This window comes from Drosophila albomicans, chromosome 2L, assembly GCF_009650485.2.
Source record: "Drosophila albomicans strain 15112-1751.03 chromosome 2L, ASM965048v2, whole genome shotgun sequence".
In the NCBI taxonomy this organism is placed as follows: Eukaryota; Metazoa; Arthropoda; class Insecta; order Diptera; family Drosophilidae; genus Drosophila; species Drosophila albomicans.
The window spans coordinates 21,996,923-22,014,088 of NC_047628.2; the positions used below are offsets into that span (position 1 = coordinate 21,996,923).

General features: G+C 39.4%; 3 protein-coding genes and 1 non-coding gene across 5 annotated transcripts in view; 2 read left to right on the forward strand and 2 right to left on the reverse strand.

Annotated features, from left to right (window-relative positions):
* The window catches only part of LOC117564884 (fez family zinc finger protein erm), a 28,115-nt gene extending 12,644 nt beyond the window's left edge, over positions 1 to 15,471 (reverse strand). The window contains exons 1-2 of one of the 2 annotated variants that reach the window (XM_052002757.1): positions 15,226 to 15,471; positions 12,631 to 13,368 (exon numbers count right to left, since the gene is read on the reverse strand). The gene's annotated coding sequence lies outside the window, so the exon portion shown is untranslated. Of the gene's footprint in view, positions 1 to 10,526; positions 10,574 to 12,630; positions 13,369 to 15,225 lie in introns of those variants that run through there. The other variant, XM_052002758.1, reaches the window with a different exon arrangement.
* The window catches only part of LOC117564678 (neuropeptide-like 4), a 99,146-nt gene that overhangs the window by 50,260 nt on the left and 31,720 nt on the right, over positions 1 to 17,166 (reverse strand). The window lies entirely within an intron of this gene.
* On the forward strand, positions 7,675 to 7,747 carry Trnar-ucu (transfer RNA arginine (anticodon UCU)). Its single transcript has one exon. It is a non-coding gene; the product is annotated as a tRNA-Arg (tRNA).
* On the forward strand, positions 15,795 to 16,972 carry LOC117565888 (derlin-1). Its single transcript, XM_034245229.2, has 2 exons — positions 15,795 to 16,507; positions 16,573 to 16,972. The coding sequence occupies exons 1-2, from the start codon at positions 15,897 to 15,899 to the stop codon at positions 16,700 to 16,702; spliced, it is 741 nt and encodes a 246-aa protein (XP_034101120.1). The 5' UTR covers positions 15,795 to 15,896; the 3' UTR covers positions 16,703 to 16,972.

The following is a 17,166-nucleotide window of genomic DNA, read 5'->3' on the forward strand; positions in this document are numbered from 1 at the left end:
TTCTTCAGCTAGGCTGGATGTGAAGAGAGGGAGTGAGGTGGAAGGTGGAGGGTGGTGGTCTCTGCTTCTGTTTCTGCATCTGCATCTGGCTGTGGTTGCTTTTGTGTATGAACTGAGTTGAAGTGTTTCAGCCTCAGCTTCAGCTTCAGCTTGTGCTTGTCTATTATGATGGAGGCGTTTCTTGCCAGGAATTCGCACACATGACGCGTGATTTATTTCTTCCTAATTGGCTTTCCCTGCGTTTACTGCCATTTACATTGCAGCACCCCCTACCCCACTGCCTTCCTCAACGCCCCTCTGTCATATATTTTGACAGCAACTCTTGATTTGATGGCAGGGCGTTTTCCTGATTCCCATTTTTCCTGTTTTTTTCCTGTTCATCTTTTTCATTCCATGGGCGTTGCCGGAAATTGTGGCTCAGCAAGCTAAATTAAACATTTGACATCGTTCAAAGCCTCGATTTGGCCGTAACTGCAAAACGCATTTATTAGCGAAATTGAGTGTGAATCCTTGCAGATTCATAGAAAAGGTTAAGTGGAATTTCCTAGAGAGAGGAAATGATTTGTCATTGCAATTTAAATTAAATATATTATAGGATTATTTTAAGACCAAAAGAAATAGATGACATTTATAAGATTAAAGATTATTATTGATGAACATTGGTTATTACTTGTCAAATATATGTTTGAATGATATATTCTATATATATATATAAAGCAACCTCAACCCCTCATAAAATTGAAAAAAGATTTGTGGATTATACAAATATTTTCATAACAAAGATTTTCTTCTACACTTTTAGAAAATAAGTATAAAAGGATTCATTTAAATCTATTCCTTAATAGTATTTAATTACTTCTAACTTTGCTACATATTTATAATTCATTCTTAAAGGAACGCATGAAAACTTCAGCATTCAACTGGTGTCTAAATATTTCTCAAATATTTTCGAAAATTAAACTCTTTATTCCTTTTCTCTCTATATAAAACCCACTCTTGAACTCTTATTCAGTTCACACGTTTTGTCTGGTTTATGATCTTTCATATTCCTTAAACTCCCATCCTTTTTGCTCTTAGCCATATAAGTGTTTACCCTTTCATAATTTAACCAAAATATTTAAGGCAAATATTTGATATGCTGTGCATAGATTTGGGCTCAATTAAGCAACTAAGCATCGCAAACTACATGTCTAATCCTTTTGTTAAAGCCGGTTCAATCCCATCATTACTCTGTCCAGCAGACACAATAGCCAACCGAAAGGAATCTCAGTCTGATCCTACGGCACCCACACATTTTCCCATTTTCACAATACCACATTTTCAGATTTTTCACATTTATGTTAGGTAGCGAGTCGGTCAGGTTCAAAGCTGGCAAATATCTTTCTTTCTTTCTTTCTTTTTTGTTGTCTGCAGAACAATTGGACACAAGTTCAGTATTCATTGACTAACAGTATTTTGACGTGTTTGAATTTATGTTTTGGCTGTCATCTCCAAAACGAACCCAAATTATGCGGATTTAAGTTGTTTTGACCGAGATTTCACTGCGAAATCAGCTGCCCTTTCACTTTGTGGAAATTGTGCAACCCAATTAAGTTGGCCAACATGATGACTGCATAATTGCTGCTGACCAGCAGCTGCGGTTTGCACTTCAGCAAATCCATCTAATTATGCTTAGGGACTTTACAAGGAACCAGAAATATGCAGCAGGCATTTAAAAGGGATTTGGAATGTAAAATGTGATTGAATATGAGATAACCACCCAAATTTAGCAGCCTCAGTTTATAATTTGCATAAGAGGTACAAAGAAAATTATTGCAGCCATTATTTTAAAAGTACAAAATACTTAACTCATATGATAATCTTGCTATATTAGAAAATGTTAAGGAAAAGTGAAGATACACAAAAATTAAATTAATTAAATCAAGAATTTGCACAAACAAAATGTACTTTAACATGACAGATAAAAAATGCATATTATAAAGGAATTCATTATTGTAGTTACAAAAATAAAGAAAGAATTTCTTATGCTACACTAAGCTAACTCCACTTAAATTATAATAAATAAATCTACAAATGAAAAAATTACTCTTTTATATTATATAAGCCAACTAACTAATCAAGATTAATAATTTTGCAAATATTTAAGCTACTGCAAGACCATTCACACTCATTCATCTCAAGCTGTCAATTGGTCTACTCATCGAGTCTATCTATTTCCTTGGTCGATTTCCGGTCCAAGCACAAGTCAAGTGTCAAGGAGCCGTCCACAAAACACGCTAATAATAACTACTTAAACGTCAATGTGGTAAAGTGTCTGCAACGTGGCCGGAAATAAGTAAAAGCCAATAAATCAGCCGTAGAGGAAATAAGGCAAGCATGAGAGGCTCACGAATATACGAATCACAGATACCCTATGAACATCAATGCATAACTAATCAAAGCACCCACATCTTGAAGTGTCATTATTAGCCTGAACAACCCTGTTGCTCTGCTTAGAGGTAGAGCATTTCAAACGAGGGCTAAACAAGCATTTAAGGATCGTCAAAACAAACAAAAGTGTCGTCGTGGCAAGCGACAAAACTCAGCCCACATCCAACTGCCCAACGCCCTGATGGAGAGGGAGAAAATCCGTCTCTCTCTCTCACTCTCTCTCTCTCTCTCTCTCCCTCTCTCTCACTCTGAGTCAGCCTGTGCTTGAGACTGAGGCTGGTCCGTCGATGTCTGCTGTCTGGTGTTTTTGTGGCTACCGGAAGATGAGCTAATAGGGCGCGTGTCGACAGCGTCGTTCAATTTGTTGCAATTATAATTGTATTGGCTTCTTCGGTCTCCGGTCGCGTGTCACAATTTTTATTGGATGTACTAGATGTCGATGTGAATGTCATAATGTTGCATAATGCGCTTAACCGCACTTCCCACAGCTACGGGGTGGCACTGAGAACTGAGAACTGGGAACTGGGAACTGAGCATGTTAATCATTTTTTCCTCGTCGGCGCCCAAAACGCCCGTCACAAAAACGAGGACACGCGCTTTGGGTTTGGACCGTTTGACTTGCCTTGTTTGCAGGTTGTTAAAAAGGCTCACAACCCTTCGCTGTGAGAGAGTCGTGCGTTTGTCACGCGGAAGTGTTACGAGTTTCTGCTGCCGGTTGTTCTTGTTCTTGTTGTTGCTTTTTATTACAGGAAGCACACAATTTTCCACGAACACTTCTCTTTTTTTTGTTGTTTCTATATTTCTAACCTGGCCGCCGTCAAAACATTTCATATCCTTATGCTAATCAGCCTGGCAATGTTTGCAACTATGTCTGCGAGTACTTTTTCCCATGCGAAGCGCAGCGGAAAAGGGAAACTCATTGGACATGATAGTTAAATATTTGTTGAGCAAGGAAAAGGAAAGGGTCAAGGGACAGACAGGCGTGACGCCAATACATTTATTTAAACAAAAAGACATATAAAACTAGGCCAACGATTGTTTGAATGAGGACAGCTTAAACAATTTCAAGAATTTAAGACAGCTCGAAAAATTTTAAGAAGTTGTTGGATTTACAACTTTTTCAAGTTCCATAAATAAGAACTAAGTAGTTAATTTATAGGCCATAAATGTAAATGTGATTCTTTCTTTAAAATACACACATCACAATTTCATCTAAATACCAAAGGTCTAATAAAATAGGTATACAAAACGTCTAGTTAATAAGTTCATAATTATAATTTTTTATACCCGCTACCCATAGGGTAGAAGGGTATTATAACTTTGTGCCGGCAGGAAATGTATGTAACAGGTTGAAGGAGGCATCTCCGACCCTATAAAGTATATATATTCTTGATCAGCGTCAACAGCCGAGACGATCTAGCCATGTCCGTCTGTCCGTCTGTGTGTCTGTCCGTCTGTCCGTATGAAACACTGGATCTCAGAGACTATAAGAGATAGAGCTCGACAGCATTTGTTATGTTTGCACGCAGATCAAGTTTATTTCAAATTTTTGCCACGCCCACTTCCGCCCCCGCAAATCAAGAAAATCGAATAACAAGCGTAATTTTAAAGCTAGAGTTGCGAATTTTGTATATACAATAACTACTATAGTAGTTATGATTCCTGAAAATTTGGTTACGATCAGATAAAATTTGTCGAAGTTATTAAAGAAATACTTTTGTATGGGCAAAAACGCCCACTTACTAGGGGTCTTAGTTGCTTTGGCTGACAATCTGGTATATTGTGCCGTCTATGGTATATTTTGAATGCGGTACTATGTCGATAGTATTTTAGTATTTTTGCAGTATATTCGGTATATTTTGAGAAAATGGGTAGCGGGTATCTCACAGTCGAGTACACTCGACACTCGAAAAAAAAAAATATATCTCTATTTCTTATAGTCTCTGAGATCCAGTGTTTCATATGGACAGACGGACAAACAGACAGACAGACGGACATGGCTAGATCGTCTCGGCTATTGATGCTGATCAAGCATATATATACTTTATTGGGACGGAGATGCCTCCTTCTACCTCTTACATACATTTCCTGCCGGCACAAAGTTATAAAACCCTTCTACCCTATGGGTAGCGGTTATAAAAAGAATTATTTAAATATTATAGAATCATAGCGAAGAATACTTCACAAGCTCGTCTGCTGTCAGCAAATCAGTGTTAGCAAAAACTTATCTTCACCTTGAACTTGGATCTCATGTGCTTCGAAACAGGATGCAGGATTGCTCAGATTACAATAAACTCAAGCTGAAGTCGAAGCTGAAGTTGGCACGAGCCACATTGTAATGCCAACAGACGAGAGAGAGAGAGAGAGAGAGAGAAGTAAGCAAAAAGCGAAAAGCACAGAGGAATAGCATTTAATGAGCAGTTGCTTAGTTAGCGAGAGCACACGGAACAAAGACGAGAACACAGGAAGAGAATAGAAGCAAACTGACAGGCTACGCGGAAGGACAAAAGCAGAAGCAGAAGCCAGAGCCAATGGCAGGACATCAAGATGCCAGAGCCAAGAGCATATGCATTTAATTTAATATTGAATAAAGGCAAACAAATGAAAGCATAAAATTTCGCTTTCAATTACAGCGTCTAGCGAGGGTCGGAGGACGAAGGACTCGGTACTTGTTTTGTTGTTCGGCTTTTGCACATTTGTTTTGCTGGTCGTAGGACAATTTACGTGAATATAATTAACCGGAAGCGGGAACACGCGCCAGGCGAGCAGACGAGCAGACGATGTCGCGGAACCCGACAACGACAAGAAGGAGAAGGACGATGCCACCGACGATCGCTGAGTATCCTTGCTGGAGGATCGCGTGTCAACAACCGTTCAAATATGCAAGCAATGAAAAGAAAAAGCGTTTCCGCTACGAAAGCGAAATTGAATTGAGAATTCTAAAAGCAGAAGCGGAGAAATCAAATGTCAGTCGAGAGAGCGAACGCAACAAGAACTCGGTTAACGCCCAAAAGACGCAACCGGTTTTGCAATACAAAACAAACACACAGCGCACGGGATGATCATGAGGATAATGATGATCATTAGACGGGGAGTAAACAAGTAGAAGATGAAGTACAAGCAACGCGCGTTTTGATTATCCTTGCCCACTTCAAGGAGCTGCTGCTGATACAGAGCAGCAGCTGCGCCTGTCCAAATCTCAGCCAGCCAGCGAGCAATTGTTCAACGCCGCACATTGCTTCCTGTCTTGCTGCTCAGCCGGCTGAGCATTGTGTGCATCCCGCCACCGGAAGGATCAGCAGCCAAGGCAAGCCAAATAGGCACGAGGGGCACAAGGGTTTGCTTGCTCCTACTTCTTCTATTACTTTTGGAGGCGTGAGCTTGATGTGTGTCGCATATGTAGCAATTAAATGCCTGCTGCCAACATGTGCCAAACAAATTGTGTACTTCAGCGCGTGCCGCAACCAAGACGAAGGCGAAGACGTTGACGAAGTCGAGGGTTTCTAGGATGAGGCGTTGTAGAAGGCGTCAACGCCTGATGCAAAAACATTATGCAGCAGGCCAAAGTCATACGATCTTCTAGGAATGCGGCCGGCAGCTGCAATCAGAACTCTGAACTCCAAATCAGGTCAAGCTGCATAAATTCAAGTTGAAAAGTTTAATTAAAGTGCTCTCGCTCCACTCGCATTCCTCGCATTCCTATTCGTCCTGGCTAATTGACCGAGCGACTACTCGAGTGCTCAATGAACACAACAATGGCAAATAGACCAAGTCCCAAAGTCATGGCAACATGAGCAATAAAATTTAATATCCGTTTCGAGTGTGCGATTTGCGTAAAAATGTTTGCATAATCCCCGCCAGACTTGGAGTGACAATGGGTCACTTAGGGGGAGGGCAGGAAGGAGGGCATTGATATAAAAACGTCGGAAGAAGCAGATAAATCACGCAGCAAAAAAGTGAGAAAACTTCTCGAAAGCAGGGAGAGCGGGAAGAGATAAAATAGAGATAAGCACTTCAATGGGGGTTTTTCCACATTTCGACATTTCAACGATTACTCTATTAGCTGAGAAGGGGCAGGGACCGTTTTTTTTGTTGTGCTGGTGTTGCGAGTGCGGTGTTCGATTTGATTAATTTGTTAACAAACTGAAAGTAGCAACAGCAACACAACATAGGGCAACAACAACAACGAGCGTTGAGTAATTGCCGAGAGTCACGTCATTGCGCCTTGGCCCGAAATTTTTTAGTGAACAACCCTGATGCAGTCGCAGTCCCTCCCCTTTCCTGTCCTGTCCTTTCCGTTCCCCGTGTTGGCAGACAGAACAACTTCAGCAGCGTATTAGCTAAAAGCGCATGAAGATCGCAGCGACGATAAAGCCAACTGAACGGCAAAATGTAAATGAGAAACTGGCACTTGAAAGTCGTTGTCGTTGTCGTCGTTGCTCTCCCCCAGGAGGTAAGTAACGAATACAAAGGGTACAAGTTGAAGTCCTTAAGTGAAATCTCCAGCAAAGGATCTTGCTCAACTCCAGCAAAGTGTACAGCACAAGCTACTTGCAAGCATACAGATACTTTATACATTAGTAAAACAGACTTGACTTTGAGTTACTTTTCTGCATACTTTTTAAATTTATGATATTACAAATCTTGCATTTGTGTTTTCAATTTCTGAATTTTAACCGTGTTGATTAAAAGGCAAATACTTTATACTTTATTTTACAAATATATTTTAGTTTCATTTCTTAATTGTGGTTATATTTTACACAGGTATCTATGGCAAGATATTACAAGGATTAAAGCAATTATATTTATGCATATATTATACTAAAAGTGCACGCTTGAATATTGCATTTAGGAATCAAACTTCTTCAGCGCAATAAAATCATCCATTCGTTACAGATACATTTGTATCTGCATGCAGCGTCCGCCTGCTGCAGCAAGACGCGCATCTCTGCCTGGCAGATATATTTCTATAAGCTAGCTGCTGGCGTATTGCCGTGTTGCGTTCTATAAATATCGGAACTGCTGCTACGCATATTTAAATAGCTGTTTTTTTTGTTCAGGTCGAAACTGAATGTTTTGTTAACAAAGAGAACAAATATTGAGCTCACGCTCTCTTATACACAGAAGTACAGAAGTATTTCACAACAATTGGTAGATCTTTCAAAGAGTTATAGATACATTAAGGAAATTGAAATGGGGTTTTGTTAACAAGTGCATGGGTGATAAGACGCGATAAGAATGTTCGACCCTTTGGCGCAGCGGATAGCGCGTTGGACTTCTAATCCAAAGGTCGCGGGTTCGATCCCCGCAAGGGTTGTGCTTTCGATAACGTTTTTTTTTTTTGCGAGAATTCTTTTTTGTTGCCCTTCATTGCGTAATCATAGCAAGCATTTAGCCAAACCTCATTAAACTGTACAAACACCTGAATCAAGCGAAGCAAAGCAAATCTTTTCAAATGGAATTTTCAAATACAGAATAAAAAGTTTTTTACACAAGTGCCAGAAGCCCAATTGGGAGAACGCTAAATAAACTATTTGCTTGACGCAAACACAGTATAAATTAAGTATCTGGTAAAGATACAACAAAGCCAAAATCTCGGCAACAGAAAACTCAACCCCTCAAGGACTGAAACATATTTCGCTGGCTTAGATCAAGCGTAAATTGCAACAGCTGTCAAGTGGCTCTGGATGGCTGGCTGGATGGCGGTTTTTCCATATCTGTTAAGTAAACAGCAACTAACAGCCTATTAAATTGTTTACATGCCCCTCGCAAATATTGACAAAAGATGCGCTCGCTCTGCTTACAACATGCAGAGGGTTGTTTCACTCTTCACTCTTCACCTCGCTCACTTCGATATCTAAGTATCTACTTTGTCTGTCTGCAGATACTCAACGATAAACTAAAGGTACCAATTTGTTGTCGCTTGTCAAATGATCAGCGGAGCACGCGAGTTGCAACAAAAAACTTGCACACACACAAATCAAACGACGCCATTTTGTTGCTGAAGCCTTCAAATGTGCAACTCGCGTCTTTGCCTTTTCTACATTTACCTTTTCCTTTTGCCTTTACCCGCATTTTCCAGCAATTGCTGCCACTTGCAACATGTTTCGTTATGCCTCCAAGTTGCAAATTGCGCTTGTTGTTGCGTTTAAAAATAAATTCCCATTTACTCTGCCGTAATTTGCCGACAGCCGAGCTCCGCCCCCAAAACAACAACAAAAATATTGTAATTTACAATTCAACGAGTTCGAGCTCCAACTTCAGACTTTGCATGTTAGTAATCTCTTTCTAAATGGCCTGCTAGCAGAAGCTTATAATAGAAAGTCGAGGTATAAATATAGAAGAGTAAAAACTTTGACTAAGACACTATACAATTGAGTACAATAATAATATTAAAAGTGGCCTAAAAAGTTGTATAACCTGAACACTTTAATATTTTTGTAAACCAAAGTAAAGTAAAGGTTTGCATATATTAATATAAATGTTTAGCACCCAAAAAAATGCAAGCTGCATCTATATTCAAAATAGGGTTTTTTTTTAGATAAATCCACATCTAGATTTTCTCAGGCCAATGACTTCAATACCCTTTCAAAAGTCGCAATAGAGTAGATCTAGCTTACATTCATTACAAATGGATGGCATGCATTGAGCATGAACTCTTTTTAAAACCCTTTTGTTATCCACCTCAATGTCTTTCTGTCTGCCATTCAATCTGAAACTATCCGAAACCAACAATTTTCGCCACAGGTTAAAAAAGATGAAAAAACGAATCACGTACACTTCTGACTTCAGCACCCCAAAAAAAAATAGCTGATCTTGCGCTGTTGGCTTTTTTACAAACCGCTCAACACAATATACCCTGAAAATATTAAGCATACGCCATGTATGGCAGCGAACAGAAAAGAGCAGAGTCCGTGGAAATGGCAGCAGCTGCAAAAGGAGCGCACAAAAGGCGAACACACAAATGTTACTGCAATTACGCATAATAAACAAAAGTTACACGGATCGACAACAGCAATAGTAACCAGGGGACGATGACGGAGACGGCGACGAGAACGGGGAGTGAGGAGAGCGAATAAAACGCATACTTAATTGCGGGTTTTCAAACGAGCAAACTCCGTTGCAAATAAAAAAAGGAAAAAAGCGCACTTGAATGGCCAGCATGGAAGAGATTTTTAAGGGTAGTCTTTTTGGGATCACCGGGCGGGCGCAGTTTGGCTTCCAAAAATGGCTACATACGGCGATCCATGGAAATTGCAACAAATCGTCTAGAGCCCTCAGCAGCAGCATCATCATCATCATCATCAAAGCAACCCCTTTTGCCGCACCCAAAAAAAAAGAACAGAGCAACACTAAAATGGTTGACGTCTCGCGAGTTTTACATTATTACAAGCGCAACAACGGGCGTTCTATGAATCGGACTGACTGAAGAGGGCAGAGGCAGAGGGGGAAGGGGCAAGTTCCCTTGCTGCAGAGTTACAGCCCGATAGCCGAAAGGCAAATGCAAAGAATTTGTATCTAATAAAGTTCCATATGTGCTGGCTTCTCTCGGCGTCTCTCTTATTAGGCATAAATATTTGATTGGGTTCATCTTTCAGCATGAGGGTGCCCAACAACAACCAAAAAATGGGTGTGGATAAACGTTGCTGGTTGGTGTCATTGGTGGTGGTTCTTTCACTCATGTCATGTATCAAAATTATTACAATTTCATTTTGTTGATTTTTCAATTCTCTACTCAACTGACCCTCGGACGGGAGTCGAGACAACAACAGCTCAAGTGGTGATAGCTAAAGTTGTTTATTAAATGTCGATATGGTGAGAGCTCATAAAAAAAAGATACATTTCATAAGCTGTAATAATTATATGGCATTATATTTTAAGCTGCGCCATCTTTCTCGAATATAATTTTCAAATGCAATTTTGAATGGAATTAGGTCACTCGAGAAGCCTTTATTGGAAAATGAAATATTACTAATTGCAAATTTATGATAATCCATTAGACATGTTTCAAAGCAAACATCTCTTGACTGAGATTGTATTTTAAGTATATTGAAATGATAAGAGTTTATTATTAATTTAGTTGTTGAAAGACTCACCCGTCAACAATGTAGAATAGTAAGCCCGTAAATTCCGTATTCTGCAAAATATAATTTGTATAATCTTAAATAAATCAAATATATAAAGAGCACTAAAATCTCGAGAAAAAAGCTAAGAAATTATTATTTGCTTAAAGTCAATTCAAAGTATTCCAAGTACTTTTTTAAGCAATGTTGAATGTCACATACGCTGAGCAAAAAAAAGAAAAACGGAAATAATCAACTGCACTAAAGCTCACTTCAAATGACAATGAATGCCAATATTTACATTAACCAAACACACAAATACATACAGGACTAGAGTCCTTTTCAAGAACTAAACAGGAATGAAACGAATGCAAACGAAACGCAGCCAAACACACACACACAGAGAGTTCACCCGCAAATCTTTTGTCAAAATATGAAACTTCAAAACAATTACCTCAGCCTCAGCAACTGGCAAGCACTTGAGCACACAGAGAGAGCACGAGAGGATGAGGAGCTGTGGGATTTGTGGCAGGACTCACAGGATTCGAAATCGGAATCGGAAGCATGCGCAAACTGCGCAAATAAACAATTAAAATGTCACAATGATTGCCGTCGTACCCGTGTCACGGAATCAAAAAACCACGAAAAATCGGTAAATACGTTGAACCCCAAAGGAGCACAGCCTCGGCAGCAAAGGAAGAGGAAAGAGGAAGAAAAAGCAGGAGGAGGTGAAGCAAGAGATGTGGCGTATAAAAAGCATTTGGCACTACCATTAACATTACCATTACCATTACCACTTCCATTGCATATTGTATTTATTCAAAAGCGCATTTTACAACCACGTGGCGATGACGCCGACTCAACTCAACGCGACTCAACTCGACTTGACTTGACGGCGACTAACCGACTGACGGTAAACCGTAGAGCGTAGAGCATAGACCGTAAGACATTTTACCCCACGGGCATTTGGCAATGTGTGCGGCGCACTCAGGCGAGCCGAGCAAGTCAACACACACAGCCAACCTGGCAAGGACTTGCAAGTCCTGCGAAGGCGTTGCACAAACAAACAGCAGCAACAGCAACAACAACAACAACAGCAGCAGCAGCAAAAATCCCAATTAAAAATTGAAAAGCGCGCGAAAAACGACAGTTAAATAGTAGTTGTCGAAATGAAACGTCGTCAAGTTTTGTGGCCACCATGCTGAGCTGAAGCTGAAGCTGAAGCTTCTGCTCATCCTCCCCCCTTTTGAAGCACGCTGTGTGCGTCTGTGGCATTAACAATTGATGCACGACGACAACTGCCACACGGTTCAACTTTTGACAGATTGTCGGACTCAGCTGGGAGCTTACTTAGAGGCACTTTCCATTTCATTTCACACACACACACACACACACATACAGTGACACACTGAACAGAGCACATCGCCTGTGCTTCCTCGGGCAGCTCTTCAAGTGTTGTTGACATCCCAAAATGGCCACTGTGGCAAAGTCACAAGTAATTCAACAGCCGTCGACTTGGAAATTCACTTTTTGCAATAAGAATGTTACCACTAATTTTGTTGACAACTGCATTCGATAGTACGATACATTTAAACGAACTAATGAGACAACTAAACTATCGTTTATCGAGCCAAGATTGGCATCCAACGGAAGCGAAATGGGAACGAAAAGGATCGAGAGAGTTTTTGTACGAATAAAATAAACTAAATGATCATTTGATCGCAAATAAATAATTAAATTAAACAACGAATTTTAATCGAAAATATAAAAATTATAATAAATAAAAACTTTGTTTGTTGAAAAATAAACTATAATAGTTTTTCAATGATTAATTCGCATAAGAAAAATCTTAGTCAACTAAAAGCTGTTATAATCATACATTCATTTTCAAAATCAAATAAATTTAAAAATTTATACAGTTTTTGGACTAGATCTAGGCTTCAGCCGAAGACCTTAGTCGCATGGCTCTTCTCCTTTATTAGGCTTAGATTTTTTATAAATTTTTGTCTACTTTTATAAAGAAATAATTATAAATTTAATATAGCAATCCACTTCGTATTTGAAATTGAGCGATAAATAAAAAGTATCTCAATTTTAATTTCTTGTAAAAAATAAATAAATAAAATGTAGAACTCACCTTCAAAGTTAGACAAATATTGTTATGATGTTTGCTCCTTTTAATTGCAGTTAAGTATTTAAATCCGTTTTTGATGTCTTGACTTAATATTTGTTTAATATTTTGAGAGTTGTGAAAACTTCAAAGCTTTTTGCGAAGCGTCTTTCAAATGAATCCCAGACTAATCAAGCCAAGCAATTGCTGCTGGCAATAATCGGTGTCTGTTTGCCAGTTTTCTTAGTATTTCTTGGGTTAATCGCAGCACACACACACACACTAACACAGTCACATGCACTGAAACACGCAGAAATCGAGGGAGCTAAGGTGAAAGCTGCCCGTTTAATTCACACCGATGAAGAAAAGAAGCCCAGGAGAAACGTTGCAAATTGCGACCGCGCGTTCAAGACGTCAATTTCGGAATGTAAATATTTGATTTATGAGCCCAAAGTAAGTTAAGGCAAAACAAAAATAATAAGTGTATAGTCGGAGGCCAAGTTGTCGTTCCACAGTTCCAGGGCTCAAAAAGGAGACAAGAGAGCATAGCAACCGCGTTTAACGTTAATAGCAAAGTCAATAATGCGCTACCGTTGCCGTTACCGTTACCGTTACATTGCATTACATTTCTCGGCTCTTTCTCACCTACGCATTTGTGATGGCTCTCTGCTTCTTAGTGAGTTCGAAAATTTGCCGTCGGGTTTCAAACGCCAGTCAAAATGTATAAAATGCGCGCGTCATGCTTTCTCGCTCTGACGCCACGTTCTGGAATGAAATGAAACGTATACGGAACATCATTATCATTGATCAACATCATTACTCTTCACTCTCTCGTTCGCTCTCGCTTTCTCGCTTGCACCAATAAGAGAGCGCGCTGCTGCTCCCCTTCTAACCCCCTCTCACCAACAATTTCTGAGGGCTGTTTCTCTGAACGAAGCGCAATATGTCTCTTGTATGTACATATATTGAGCGTGTGTGTATCATGTTATGTGAGTATGTATTTTGTAGGCAGCTGCTGTATCTGCGGACTGTCCTTTTTCTAAGCTATGCCCCTACATCTCTCTCTCCCCCATTCCTAGCTGACTGAATACATATTTGTACTGCAATTTGGCGGCGCACGCTCCTCTTATGAGTTGCCTCTTTTTTCGTTCTCATTTACACAAGTGCGTTTTTGGGTGCCCCCTTGTTACGACCTCTCCTCCTCTCCCGCTGCGCCATTATCGGGCGTTTGAAATATGTACACACCAATACATTCTCAAACCCATCGCATACATGCTTGTGTGCAAAATCGTTTCCCAAATTCCTTGTGCGAAATATGAACTGTATGTGTGTGCACACTGGGAGATTTTTTAATCAAATAATTACTATAATTGCAGAGCATGGCAATGTTTGATATTAAAAGTTCCCATGCAAAATGTCAAGTCCAAGAAAGAAGTTGACTTTTAAGGAACTGACATTAAAATGAACACAGCCAAGTTGCGAGTAAGAAGAGAGATTAAAATGTGTTTATATATACCAAATAAATGCACGTTAAATAAAAAGACAAACTGCAAGCGCAACAAAGTAATGTTAATTCTACATACATATGTACATGCATACACATACACATACACATACACTCATATGTATGCATACGCTATTAGAACGAAATGAGCGAGCAAAAATGGCAACAACAAAATGACAGCAGCTCAGCAGGTGAGTGAAAGGCGCAGTAAAAGCTCAACGCCTAAGTAAATAAAACCTCGTCGCTCCTCTTTGCGCTTGTGTGCGCGCCTGTGCCCGCTCTCATTGTCAACAGCTACTAAAACAGCAAGGCAACTTCATTATGAGCATGGCGAAATGTGGGCGTGTGTTTTGCTACTGCTTCTGCTTCTGCTTCTGCTACAAGGGACAGGGGCAGCGCATGCGTCTGTCTCTCGCTGTCGCTGTCACACTGAAGGTGGCACCCATTTTGTATTTGAATGGTGGGTGTGTCTTCGCTCACTCACACACAACCACAATCTCTCACACACAACGCAGGCAAAACGTAGCAGCTCGTCCTATGCATAGCAGATGTCAGCGCACATTGAACCGGTCCGAAAACACTTGATTAGCTCGATGTTTTCTGTTACTGTGAGCTTTGCTGTCTCTCTCTCACACATAATTGTGTGCAAAAAAATAGTATGAAATTCAACAGGCAATGAAATTCACCCACATAAGCATTACGCATTTGCTTGTAAATGCATTTATTCAATACCACACCAGCTGCGGCTTACTTTAAACTTCTATAATGTTAGCTTTCAAATTTTATCATACACTTTTACTTTCTACTTTAAGGTCGATATTTTTACAACATATTTAGTGACATTAATTCTATAGATAAGGAAACAAACTGCATTCTATATTTGGATTGACTAATATTGTTATTTAGGCAATTTGTTTCAGCACCGTTGAGCTAATTCAATTTACGTCCCCTTCCTACTTGTGTGTGCACTATTTTGGAAATATACACATGAAGTACTTTCTCAAAAGCCGCGATGTGTGATGTTGCCTTCATATGGAATAGTACATATATAAGTTTTTCATTCAAGTTAGCTTATGGAATTTATGATAACATCAAAATCTAATATTTATTTTACTTACCTTACACATCTTCGGTGTCAATGGAATTTATTATGACATCTTCAATAAATTTTAAACTCCCTCCCTTCTCGATGGAACTATCGATGTATGGATACCGATTACCTTTTTAAACATCAATTCCTTATGAAAAACATTGATATTTATTTTACTGTAAATGGTTCCCTACTAAATATAATATACTTTTATTAATTTACAACTTTTTCTCTATATAAAAAATTTTCTTTTTAATCACTACCAAAATTTATAAATATAAAAGTTCATCTCTACAAATTTTAAATTGAATAATATACTAGATATACCGTTACCAGCTAATAAATTGACTTCACTTTTTATGTCGGTATTTTCCAACACTGGTATAGTAGACGGCCAATTATTTTTACCAAAGAACGCACTGAAATTCTGCATGCTTTTCAATAAATATTTAAGAAAAAACATAGACTATACGAATTAGTTCTAAAACGAGCAGCCAAACTAAAACGAACATTTTTAAACCCGCGCTAACTCCATACTGTGGTATGTATTGGTGCTTTAACACCTAACTGGTATTTTTAATATACTCGATATGATAGGGGTCACACTGTTTGAAGCTAAAGACACGTAAATCAACAGTCCGGAAAGTTGTAGAAATTTTACACAATAAGCACAACGCATTTCGTATATTATTTGGAATCATGGACGCTGGGACATGGTACAACTCGCTGCCCCGCTTTACTCGCTATTGGCTAACAGCCACAGTGGGCCTGAGCCTGCTCTGCCGCTTCGGCCTTCTGCCCATGGAATACATGTACCTGTCTCGCGAGCTCGTCCTCAGCCGGCTGCAATTGTGGCGCTGCATCACCTCGCTCTTTGTGTTCCCTCTGAGTGGAGCGACGGGTTTTCACTTTCTGATCAACTGCTACTTCATCACACAGTATAGTGCACGCCTCGAAAAGGATCAATATGTGCGCAGTCCCTCCGATTACATGTATCTCTTGATTATCACTGCAATCCTGGCGAATCTTGGTGGCATGGTGTTCAACGTGTACTTCTTGATGGACATGCTGGTTGTGGCCATCACCTATATCTGGTGTCAGTTGAACAAAGAAGTCATTGTGAACTTTTGGTTTGGCAGTCGTTTCAAGGCCATGTATTTACCTTGGGTGCTGGCGGGGATTGAGTTGATATTCCATGGTTCGCTCGCTTCGCTGGTAGGCATTTTCAATGGCCATGTCTACTACTTCTTGAAGTTCCAATATCCCCAAGAGCTGGGCGGAAACGCCTTTCTGGAGACACCACAAATTCTGTAAGTATTGTAAGTGTTTCGAGTTGAAACAATTTAACAAACCTATTTTCCATATTTATCCACAGCAAGCGCTTTGCTCCCGATGTGTCGGGTGGTATCAGTGGTTTCGGCGTGCCGCCAGAGAGCAGAGCTCCACCACCACGTCAGACAGCCAACTCGGCTTGGGGACACGGCAATGCTTTGGGACGTAATTGAGATGCCCAGATTATATATCTATACATCTATATAAATACTAATTTAGTTAATATGTGTAATTCGTAATTCTTTTTTAAACCTTTTTTGGTTACGCTGTAAATGTACTGAATTTCCTAAAACAAAAAAAAAGCTAAAAAAGATAAAACTAAACACCATCAAATTTTGAAACTCGAACATCTTACTCCGAATGCTGTACCTCGATTAGTTAGTGGCATGATTTTGAATGGATATATCCATAAAATGCAAATATATACCATATATATAAATATATGCAGACAAAGAAAAGGGTTTATGGGGGGACAAAACCTAATAAACTGCTCGCCGTTTTACATTTACATTTATATTTATTTCATTTAAAACTTCTATGATAAAAATGATACAGCTGCACGCATTGTTCAACAATATGTTTTTTTGTATTAATTATTAATTAATCTGTTTTTGTTTTATATTCTCGCTCTTTTTTT

Excerpts from the sequence above, each read along its gene's own strand:
- LOC117565888 (XM_034245229.2), top strand. The coding sequence starts at position 15,897 with ATGGACGCTGGGACATGGTACAACTCGCTGCCCCGCTTTACTCGCTAT. Across the intron at positions 16,508-16,572 it reads CTGGAGACACCACAAATTCT|CAAGCGCTTTGCTCCCGATG; the intron begins GTAAGTATTGTA and ends ATTTATCCACAG.